The 12,182-nt window shown below is 44.2% G+C and overlaps 1 protein-coding gene across 2 annotated transcripts in view; it reads left to right on the top strand.

The window, feature by feature from the left end:
* The window catches only part of POU6F2 (POU class 6 homeobox 2), a 491,334-nt gene that overhangs the window by 251,391 nt on the left and 227,761 nt on the right, over window positions 1-12,182 (top strand). For both annotated transcript variants that reach the window (XM_048511591.1, XM_048511593.1), the window contains one exon: window positions 6,478-6,706. In XM_048511591.1, coding sequence (XP_048367548.1) covers window positions 6,478-6,706 — 229 coding nt within the window. The remainder of the gene's footprint in view (window positions 1-6,477; window positions 6,707-12,182) is intronic.

Genomic DNA, 12,182 nt, shown 5'->3' with positions numbered 1-12,182 from the left:
ATGCCAATTTAGCTTATTGGGTTAGATGATTAGGTTTCATGTACAGACTTCACTTCAAACTACCTTTCTTTTCATTTGGCACCAACAAATATTTGGCACCAATAAATATTGATGCAGGTTATATTGCAATTGTAAGAAAATTTAAGAAAGTGTTGTAAACCAGTTCAAGTCAACTATTAGGGAAGATCTGGCAACTGTTCTGGCCCACAGTTTCTGCCTGTATTAACACTATATGGTCTATATGGTTTTGATAGTTAAAAATTAGCTTCTCCAAAGAATGCTGGGAATTGTAGTTTGACAAGAGAGCTGAGAATTCAGTTAGATAGTTTTTTTTATTTCCCCACCACCACCACAGAACCCAGAATTCCCTGGGAAGAGGAAATAGTTATTAAACCAGATTAATTTACAGTCCAGAAATACCCACTGTGTGTACCTCTGATAAGATAAGTACCTGTTAATTTTTCAGAAGCTGCCTTATTAAGGTTCTTAGGAAATATTTGGTGAATGGGTTTGATCTGATTTTTCTTCCAGGAGTGTCAAAGATATCCAGTCTGTTTAACACAATTTTAAAACACACCTGGGGGTTGTCACTAGCCTCGCTGCCATATTTAGGAAGGATTTAAAGAAAGAAAAAAAATCAGAGGAAATCAACAGCAACCAACAGACTCTCTGGCTCATTCCGCACATGCAGAATAATGCACTTTCAAACTGCTTTCAGTGCTCTTTAAAGCTGTGCGGAATAGCAAAATCCATTTGCAAACAGTTGTGAAAGTGGTTTGAAAACGCATTATTTTGCATGTGCGGAAGGGGCCTCTGTTCAGAAAGCCTGCCACATGCTGTCAGTGTAAGGGCATTGGAGACATTTGTCCTAAAGAAAAGAGGCTGAAATCAGCCCCAGGTTCATGAATGAGGGACTCACTTCCTGTGATGTCTGAATGCATCACAAGAAAGGAAAGTGTCACTTTCTCTGCCAGCAGATGCGTAACTGTAACCTCTGTCTGTGGGTTCTGTGGGTCAGAACTTGGAATGAGTTTGCAACAACAAATTTTAAAAACAAAATGGTTTACTTTCTTAACCTATAACATATAACATTTAACATCACACTTCAAGGTCCTGTTCAGGTTGCATTTTCAAGTCCTTATATTTACAGTCTACTGATATTGCCAAGTCCAATTCTTCTTTGCAAGTGGGTTGGCTCCTGAAGACTCCAAGGGCTTGGTGAACAGGATTCAACATGATGAAGGTTTCCAGGAGAACTTTCACCCATTACAACCACAAAAAGAAGCCCTGAAACAATAAACTCCAACATTTACAACATAGCAAAAAATAAACAACTACCTTCCCAGTAGTTCCCAACAACATTGCAGTTACCTTAACAAGGTGTTAAAGGCTTATAGAAATCAAGGTCCGAGTCTGGTAGCCTTGTCTCCTCGAAACTACATGAGCTCTGCAGCTTTGAGTCTCCACCCCTTTCTGGATCAACCCATTCTGAGAATGGGGGTTACATAACCACCCCCAGCTTGTGGCTTGTTGTGAGTAAGCACATCTGTTCGGAAGTTGGTCAATTTTTTTTTCTTCAAGAAAGTATTCAGCCTCCTTGCAGTCAGACCTAGATGGGGTGCCATAAGCAGTCCCAGATGCAGCAGATCTCACAAGCCACTTCCGGGACCTATCCCAGGATAGATGGTGGTAGTAGAAAGTGCCATTGAATCTCAGCAGACATATAGCTTCCCTGTAAGGTTTTCAAGGCGAAAGATGCTCAGTGGTGGTTTGCCATTGCCTGCCTCTGCAAGCAACCCTGCTGGACTTGCTTGGTAGCCCCATATCCAGGCAGTTACCAAGTTGTTGTTGTTGTTGTTGTTGTTGTTGTTGTTGTTGTTGTTGTTGTTGTTGTTGTTGTTGTTGTTGTTGTTGTTGTTAAATTTGATAAACCGCCCACCCCCGAAGGGCTCTGGGCGGTGTACAACAAAACCACAACTAAAACAATGTGCACAATAAATAAGTGATAAATAGTTAAAATACATAACTCAGAATAAGCAGCATTCTAAAACCCAGTAAAAGAATATTAATAATACTAATGATGGCTCCCAGTCCCAAGGCCGGGAGGGGACAGACAATACCGAAAGATGTCACACCGGTAGTGCCAATGATGGTACAGCACGCAACACAGGGACATCCAATCCTAAAACACAAGGCTGGCCTACCCAAAAGCCCGGTGGAACAATTCAGTCTTACAGGCCCTGCGGAAATCACTAAGATCCTGCAGGGCCCGCACCGCTGATGGAAGTGTGTTCCACCAGGCAGGGGCCAGGGCCGTAAAAGCCGTGGCCCAGGTAGAGGCCAGCCACATCTCAGAGGGGCCAGGGATCATCAGCAAGTTGGTCTCAGCAGAACTCAAAGGCCTACAAGGGACATATGGGGTGAGACGGTCCCGAAGGTATGAGGGTCCCAAGCCGTGAAGGGCCTTAAAGGTTAACACCAACACCTTGAAAACAATCCGGAATTCCACTGGAAGCCAGTGTAGGCGGCGCAACACCGGGGTGATATGGGCTCTAAAAGAGCCGCCCACCAGAAGTCGCACCACCACATTCTGGACCAGTTTCAGTTTCCGGATCAGTCTCAAGGGAAGACCCATGTAGAACGAGTTACAGTAGTCCAGCCTGGAGGTGACCATTGCATGGATCACAGTGGCCAGGTCGACTTGGGAGAGATAGGGGGCCAGCCGTCGAGCCTGGCGGAGATGGAAAAAGGCAACCTGGGTAACATGGGCAACCTGCTTCACTTCCAAGACAGGACAGAAAGCAGATGCAGATGTCTGAGCTCCATTCAGACGTCACATTTAACCAACATGCAATTGACACGTGCACAAACCTGGGTTGTCGCTGGAGTCACATGCACAAGTTGTTTTCCCTTCTTCTCTTTCCTCTTCTTGCTCAGTACAATTAAAGAATCCCAGTTAAAAACCAAGTCTGGCTGCCCGTGACTTAGGAACTCTGGCACATGGGTTTGTTTGTTTGTTTGTTTATTGTCTGCCTCTCTTCGCAGAGACTCATGGGAAATAATCAGAATTTGCTTTTCCCCTCACAAACCAGGAATCTGAACCGGGATTCAGTGCCATCTTAGAATCCTACTGTATGGGAACGCAGTGAATTCATTCACTTGCAAATGTGTGTCATGAGTAACCACCGGCATTCCTTCATATGCACTCATCATGGGAAGAGAGAGTAACAGGAGCCAGGCGTAGATGAGATCCAGCTATGACTGTTTTATGCACATGTCATTTTAATGCTGGTTAAAAAGAGTTGGTTTTTATACCCCACTTTTCTCTCCTGTAAGGAGTTTTAAAGTAGATTACAATCACCTTCCCCTCCCCACAACAGACACCTTGTGAGGTAGGTGGGACTGAGAGTATGCAGAAAACTGTGGCTAACCCAAGGTCACCCAGCAAGGTTTATGTGGAGGAGTGGGGAAAACAAACCACAGTTCTCCAGTTCTCTATACTGAAGAACTGGGTTTGTTTTCCCTGCTCTTAACCATGCTATGATGCCTGAATGTGATATCTGAACACAACTGTAATTATATTCCATCTGGTTAACAAGGCTTTAAAGTATAAACCTTAATCCTTGCCATACATGCCATTTTAAAAGGTATAAATAAACACCTTTAGAGCCCAATCCAGAGTGGGAGGGGCGAATCCCCCACTGAATGTGGCATGGGTTCATGCCAATGGGAGTACCCACCCCACCAGTGCAAGGGGCACCCCCATCGGTGAAGAGAGCATCCATGCCTCCAATTGGTGCCATGGAGCTCTGCAGCACCTGCACTCATAAGAGTGGGATGCCACAGTGCACATCTGGCACAGAATTGCACATTGAAGGGGAAGGGGAAGTTCCGGGGGGGGGGGGGGAGGGTGGTCTGGAGTTCTAAACCTTTAGCTCTAAACCACTACTTCTGCAAATACCAGATTTTCTTCCCCAAAAATGATGGTGAAGTTGGTTGTGTATATCCCTTCTCTCAGCTGTATTTTTTTTATCCTGCCCTTCCTTTATTGTTAGGGATGCCCTAACAATGAGTGTGTGTGTGTGTGTGTGTGTGTGTGTGTGTGTGTGTGTGTGTGTGTGTGTGTGTGTGTGTGTGTGTGATCAACATATATAATCAACTACTCTTTTAAATGACAGCATAAATCCCTGGTGGCAAATCTATGGCACTCCAGATGTTCATGAACTGCAATTGGCCATGCTGGCAGGGGCTGATGGGAATTGTAGTTCATGAACATCTGGAGTGCCATAGGTTTGCCACCATTGGCATGAATTATGTTGACCTCTATGAATTGTTAATGAATAGTTATACTTTTCCATTATTTTATCTAGCTGCAACATGGGGAATATGAAAGGAACACCCTTTCTTGATGCCCGCCAGGTGCTTTGAGAAAATAGGTGGGGCTAAGTGAGACTTTTGCCAAGTCGGCTTCTGATTGGCTATGCAGAGCTTCTGCCTGAAGAGGCACTATTAGAATTACATAGAACCTCGCTCCCTGACATTCCGTGATTGGCTCCATCTCCCTTCCTCTGTGCTTCCCCCATTTTTAGGGGTGGTTTAGGTCGGAGTTTTTATCATGTTTTATGGTTTCATGGTTGGGTTTTATAGGGATTTTATTATATTGTTGGAAGGATCTCTTTATGGGTTTTATGGTAACCCCGCACGGAGACTGTAATAAAGGATGGGGAGTAAATCTAAATAAATAAATAAATGTGCCTGCAAGCTCAAAAAAGTGGGGAACTCCTAACATATACCCGACCTACAATTGCAGACTTATCCTTGAAATCAAAAGCTTGAAACAGCTTAGAAGAGGCCAAGCACTTTGCAATGAAGATGTGCTCTCTGTCAAGTTTCAATGAAATTAAATTTTTATCATTCACAGCTCATCATCTGGGTCTCCAGGGTTTGAGCATGAACCAGGAATACAGTGCTTGTATTCATGTGAGGCTTCGGCCTTTCCGATTATGGAAAACAGAGCTGCATCTGAAATAGCTGACAACAGCCTTTTTCGCACAAGTCCCTGAAAATGTTTGCAAAATGTTTTCAATCCCCCGAGTTGGTTTGCACGCACCTCCTCAAAACAATTCCTGGCTGCCATTTTCTGCTTGTTTCGTTTTGTAAAGCTCAGGGGATCTGATGCTTTGAAGCTTCACAACCTCGTGCTGATTCTTCAGAGGGGGTGTCTTCGTGGCTACAAAGACATCACCACCACCACCACCCCATAAAAATTTTAAAAGCCCATTGAAAATAAACAGGCAAGACGACAAAGCGAGCTCAGAAAATGTTGCTAGGGAGGAAGTCCGGGACTACGGAAAGGCACGGGAAACATCTTAAGAAGACCACAAAGCAAGTGAAAATGTTTTGAAAACGTTTTCAGAAAAAGAATCACAAAAATCCAGGCTGGAAATCAAACATTTTAGGCTAAAAACAATGTGGAACTCCTCGAAGAGGATGCTTTATTTCCTACGCAGAAGTGGCGTAGGAGGTTAAGAGCTCATGTATCTAATCTGGAGGAACCGCGTTTGATTCCCAGCTCTGCCGCCTGAGCTGTGGAGGCTTATCTGGGGAATTCAGATTAGCCTGTACACTCCCACACACGCCAGCTGGGTGACCTTGGGCTAGTCACAGCTTCTCGGAGCTCTCTCAGCCCCACCCACCTCACAGGGTGTTTGGGGGAAGGGCAAGGAGGGGGGAAGGGCAAGGAGATTGTAAGCCCCTTTGAGTCTCCTGCAGGAGAGAAAGGGGGGATATAAATCCAAACTCTTCTCTTCTTCTTCTTCTACCTGAAAACATTTTATTTGTGCAGAAAGGGCCTGTGGGAGCCCCACATGAGCCTGGAGTCTGGGATCAGGCACATTATCTTCTACCCTCCATTTATTGTATTTTACTGTTATTTTTTTTATTCATTTCATATTTATATTCCACTTTTATCCCCAAATGGACTCAAAGCAGCTTACAACAACAAAGTGGAAAGATAATATAAACCAAATACACACAAAACTTTACCTTGTCTTTGGTTAGTTTGACGACACAGGTTAAGAGGCAAACGGCAAAATACTCTTTGGCTCTTTGGCTCTTACTCTTTGGCATGCACCTCTGGCAATGCCCAGGATCTTCTGTTTGCAGTCAGGAAGGAGATTAGAAAAAAAACACAAGATGGCCCCCACCAATTCCCCTTCCCTTGTTCACTGACTATGTGTGCAGAAGGCCATTGCTTTCACATCCTGCTCCCAAAGGCACCTGGTGGGCCACTGCGAGTAGCAGAGTGCTGGACTAGATAGACTCTGGTCTGATCCAGCAGGCTTGTTCTTATGTTCTTATGTGTGTCCATAGAGGGAAACAGGTGAAATTCCCAGGCTCTTGCTAATGCAATTGAATCTGTTCTTCTGCCTATGTGTTTATTCTACATTAAGCTCTGGTTTTTCTGTTTCTTTACAGCAACTACTGACAGCTCAGCAGTTAGCCTCGGCCGTCGCAGGGGTGATGCCAGGAGGCACTCCAGCACTGAACCAACCTATCCTTATTCCTTTCAACATGGCTGGTCAGCTAGGGGGCCAGCAAGGACTGGTCCTCACTTTGCCGACAGCTAATCTCACCAATATCCAAGGGCTGGTGGCAGCAGCTGCAGCAGGAGGCATTATGACTTTGCCACTGCAAAATCTACAAGGTAAAGCACGGCAGAAGCTCGTTTTACGTATGTACAATATTTGTTGGTTAACATTCTTGCATTCAAAGGTCATTGGATGTCAGCTAATCACTTGGAGGGCATTTTTTGTTGTCAATTTCTACCTCCTCTGTAGCCCGCTGGGTTCCCAAAATGATGATCTTGGGGCACAAGGTAAAAGTAGGATCGGTGGGATCTGCCTTCCACTGGGTCCTGCAAATGGAGCTATTTGTAAATTTGCAGGGGTGGATCCAAAATTCATATTCAAACTGGAAATGAATATGAACACCGCTCTGAGCCCCTCGGGGGAGGGCAGTATACAAATTAAATAAATATATAACTTTAGTACTTAAGTTCTTCACAGGCAATTAAGAATGTGGGCAAGAGGGCGAGACACACATGACTGCATAACTAAGTATGTGGGGGCAGGGCAGACTCAGCCAATGACCCCTTTTGTCAGGACCACCCGACATTCCCACCCCTCCTCCTACCCTTGGAAGAACAAGGAACCATGCAACTGGGGCACATTGGCCTCTTGGCCTCCCCTCCATGCTCTTGGCCCTGGGCTCCAAATGCAACCCCAGGTAAGTCAGGGGTCATTGCTTATGGATGCATGGAGAAAGTGTGCAGAGTGATGTTTGCCTTCCTTCCCCATAATACCAGGACTTAGGGACATCTTAGTAAGGTGACAGGCAGTAGACTGGGGACAGGCAAAAGTAATCCATTATCCTTTGAATGAAGAAGGAACTTGAGGAATTTGCTGCATTCCATGAGGTAATGATGACCAGTTACTCAGTCAGCTTTTAAAAGGGATGAAACAAATTGAAGGACACTGGGTCTTCCCATTCTTCACATTCAAAGGAAACCAGGGCTGGGTGGTGCTACAGCAATAGTCTCCATAGCCTCCTTGTAGGACTCACAGTGACTTCTGATTGGCTAACCACATGAAACAGGATGCTGGACTAGATGGACCACTGCTGCGATCCGGTGAGGCTGCTCTTATGTTCTCTTGGGTTCCGAGGTTTCAGGTGACAAAATTCCTGATCCAAAGACAACATTATTGTGAGTTTAATAATGCTACTAGTGAAAAGGTCATGTCTGTTGAATCATAGGGGCTGGACTGCATTGGGGAATGAGTCATCCTTCCTAACAGCTGATGTGTTCTTTAATGACATGGAGAACAGAGATATATGCATACCTCAAGTCTCAATCATTGTCTGTACTTGCTGCACAAAATGTGTGTGTGCAGAGAAAATATGCCATGGTCCTGACTGATGCTCATTTTTGTTGCTGTTCAGATGAATTACGCACCACTTCTTCTATTGTGCATGGCACCCCTAGAGGAGAAGAGGTCACACTGAAATAGAAGGGCTGTGTGACTATCCCCCACTGCTATTACACATCTCAGCCTCTACGTAAACCTTCATAGATGTTACAGCAACCTGCATTTACAGTTACTCTGATACTCTGAACCCACCTTCCATGACACCTGTGTTCCAATTCAGTCTGATGTTGGCCATTTCCATCTGTGTCTCTCTGCCACAGTGTTCATGCTACTTAGAACAGAAGGATCTTCTCTATCTCATAATGACTTTAATGGGCTGATGCCCTTAATTTGTGACCAAAAGGAATTTTGGGGCGTGGGGTGGGGGGTCACATTGTGCAAATTTTGAGAAGTCAGTTTAGCTACTGCTCAGTTGTCTCTGTCACGAAAGGACAAATGTATCATAAATCTCAGACTCCGTTCTCAGATGTTTATTACATGTGCTCAAATACTGGTAAAAACAAACTGCTTTTGGACATGGTGGAGCAGGGATGTTTAACCTGCATTCTCAGAGGTAACTCTGCCCTGAAAGCAGTGGCTGTTTGCTACTTTTGTTTTGCTTTTTTTTCATTTGTAGCTAATTCTCCGCCACCCCAAATAGCCAGGCTTCCAGAATTTAGTAATAAGCACTTTGCAGTTGTGCAACATATGCATGGAGATACATCATTATATACAAATGTATACTTTCGCACATTGTACATGTGTCCAAAAAAAGGAAGGTTCAAGGGTGCATTAAAGCATGGAATATCTCAATTTTCTTACAACTTGACATTATTAATTTTTTCCCCTTCCTGACAAGTGAAACTCTGGGTGAGTCTCTTTTTTAAGTGCAACCTGATTAAAGTTTGATAAACCACCAGAAACCAGATAAAACTTAACAGGTTCTGGATATGAACTGCTGGCTGCCAGCTAGCATATGACAGTAGTAGCTGCTACTTTGTATTTGGGATTTACTTCGAGTATTTGCCTCCAGGAAAATAAAAAAAAGTGCATTATCATTGGGTGAGAGGGATAATATAACTGCTACTGAACGGATTCCAGAATCAAACTTGGGAGGAAACAGTTTGTATGATAAGCTTTGAAAAGGTATCGACAAGCTAGAGCAGAATGCCACAGTTCTCAAAGAAGACCACAGAAAAGTATTTCTGCGCTGCGCTGTGCTCCTCTATTGTAGGAGTGGGTACCGATCTGTTTTGCTGCTTCTAGGAGTTTGCAGTCTGATATGCATCTAGGACCAGAATTCTCTCATATTAGAAGCTGTTCCGATCTGCCTTACAATCAAGACTGTATTCTCTGCACTATTTTGATGCACATACAAATTGCGCACCAAGAAAAATGGAAGGCTGGTATGAATTAATTTAAAGTAATCAAATAAACAGATAAACAAGCAGCCTGAATAGCCCAGACTAACCCAAGTTCATTGGAGCCTGGAAGATAAAAAGGGTTGGACATGGTTAGCACTTGGATGGGAAACCATCAAGCTCTGGGTTGCTATGCAGAGGGAGGCCAATGGCAAACCATCTCTGCTTTCCCCTTGCCCTGGAAGGGGGGGGGGGTCTCCATAAGTTGCAACTTGATAGCACTTCATTAACAAATTAAGCAGCAGGCTAATAAACGCTGCTCTCCCTTGCACTTGGGTATACCATTAAAACCCTATACCATGGCCAAGTATTTCCATTTGGTCTTAGAACCCAAATTGCGACGAGCCCTGACCCTTGCCAGGTGCAATATTCTCCCTTCAGCTACCACTCAGGGCAGAATACAGAAAGTGCCTTTTAATGAAAGATTTTGTCCCTGCAGTTCAGCTTACGAAGAATCAATCCAACACGTGATATTACACTGCCCGTTACACAGTTTAGCCAGGAATAAATATCTAAACCCGTGGTTAAAACCCCCCATTGATAATATTAATCTATCAATTGTGGTAACGATGTTGGATTGTGGTTCTGCAAGTGTATTGGAAGCGCTGGCTAACTTTTTGTGCTCTGTCATCAGCAAACGGTTATAACTGTACTGGAGATTGTATCATTACACTGAGGTCGCCATTTTTCTGGTATATTGCTGCTGTTTTAATTATGCCATTAAAGGTTTATATATATATATATAAATTAAGCAATCAGGGGAAACAGACATAATCACATTTTGCATAATATACACTGCAGTGAGTTCTACTTTCCAAAAATTATTCCGTTTCTGCTAGTTATAGGAGGGGCAAAGGATACTGACTTCCCATCCCCCAGCCTCAGATACTGTTATGTGGTTTACTCCTCTGATATAGAGAGACAGCTACTGTTTCTGTGATTGGCCTTGAGTTTATGCTGCCCTCTGATAGCATCTGTCCCCCCAAATTGCACTAGTCATTTAAGTGCTTTGCTTGCACAAATAGCCAGTTGCTATAGAATATATCAGTGGGGTTAATATCTGAACTGTACACACACCTGCATACACAGACTGTGATGATATGGAATGTACACAAGAGATAGATAAAATAAATAATAATGGAAATGGGACTCAAGTGGTTACTATCCTCTGATTCCATAAGTGATATTGCAAGTCTACACAAATTTATCTAGTCAGCCAGTTAAATTTAGGATTTTGCTGTAATTGATTCAAGGCCAATGAAAGAAAGTTCACACCCTTAATTTGTGGGATTCACTGCCATAAGACACAATGATGGTCAATAGCTAGATAAATATTTTTTAAAAAAACCAGAATCATAGAGGACTGGGCAAGCCGTTGACAATTATAGTGATGCAATAATGGTGCAACAGTGGAAGATCATCAATGTCATGTCTCCACCTGATTTGTCATTAGGTGGGACAGGCCTTGCTCCAAATATTCAAAAACAGTGGCACTGTGTGGTACGTGGGATGGGAAATAATCGACAATGCCTGCTATAAACTGGTTAGTGCAAGGACACTGCTATGGTCTACTAACAATAGAGCCAGACTGGTAGTGCTGATTATTGTTGGACTAGTGTTGTTGGACTAGTGAGATGCCCAGTCTGAAATCCCATTCTGCCATGGAATCTTACTGGGTGACTTTGAGCCAGACACATATTCTCAGCCTAACTTGGGTTGTTGTAAGGACAAAATATAGGAGGGGGAATGTTGTAAGCCACTTTGAGGAGGGTATCCTTTGAGGAGGAAAGAAGGGATATAAATGTAGGAAATTAATAAATATGCATGAGATCTTTTGAACCTTGCCTTGGCTGATCTGTCTATGCCAGTATTCTCCTTCTACAGCAACCAGTCAGAACTTCTGGAACTCTACATACTAATGCCTTGGGCTTCCATAAGCAGCAGGTTAGCCATTATGGCCACCAGAAAAAGTTCCAGTGGGCCGATGATCTTGCCTAGAGAGGTAAGGAGAGCAACTTGGCCAAACCTTGGCCAAGCTTTCCACTAGGTGGAGGCTACAGCACCTGGCTTGGCTACAGCATTGCCACTGGGCTGGCTGGGAAGACCAGATGGCAGCCACAGCCACCACCTGATGTGGGCAAGTGGCTGCAACCACCTAGATGAGTTGTGAGAAATCACTGTCTGGTCTGGCTTGACATGGGTGAGTTGTGTGTGGCCACTGTCACTGGCTGGCCCAGGCAAATCATACACTCCATTGGGGAGTTTGATGAGGGATGTCTGGGGCCCTTTCTAGGGTCTTTTTGACCTTCTAGCCTATCCCTGGCTTTCATTTTTGCTTCTTGAACAATATTGAATTTAACCGACTGCTCCTGTGCACCTAGAACAGAAGGGAATGAGGCAATACAGAGAATTTGGATTACAAAATTAATTAAAGCCTTGATAATGAAGGAGAAGGACTGACCCAATGGCTAGGATATGTGTGTGTGGAGGGGTAATAACTATCTCAATATTGGTTCCTCTTTAATGGTGTGCACTTTTGCATGTTGAAACAGGGAGTACAAAGCAAAATGGTGACCAGTCCCAGAATGTGATATTGACAGTGCAACTCTTTGAGGTCATGGATGAAATAAGGGATGAAATAACATATCTTTGAGCAGAGGCGTAGCTCTGAGGTTAAGGGGGGTGCGACGTATCGGGCACGTGCCCCTGTGGTGGTGTGGCTAGGGCGTGGTTGGGATGGGATGGGGCGTTCTGGGGGCGGGATGGGGCAGAATGGGGACCAGTGAACCGGGAG

The sequence above is a fragment of the Sphaerodactylus townsendi genome, linkage group LG11, assembly GCF_021028975.2.
Source record: "Sphaerodactylus townsendi isolate TG3544 linkage group LG11, MPM_Stown_v2.3, whole genome shotgun sequence".
In the NCBI taxonomy this organism is placed as follows: domain Eukaryota; kingdom Metazoa; phylum Chordata; class Lepidosauria; order Squamata; family Sphaerodactylidae; genus Sphaerodactylus; species Sphaerodactylus townsendi.
This window is presented reverse-complemented; position numbering and strand designations above follow the sequence as displayed.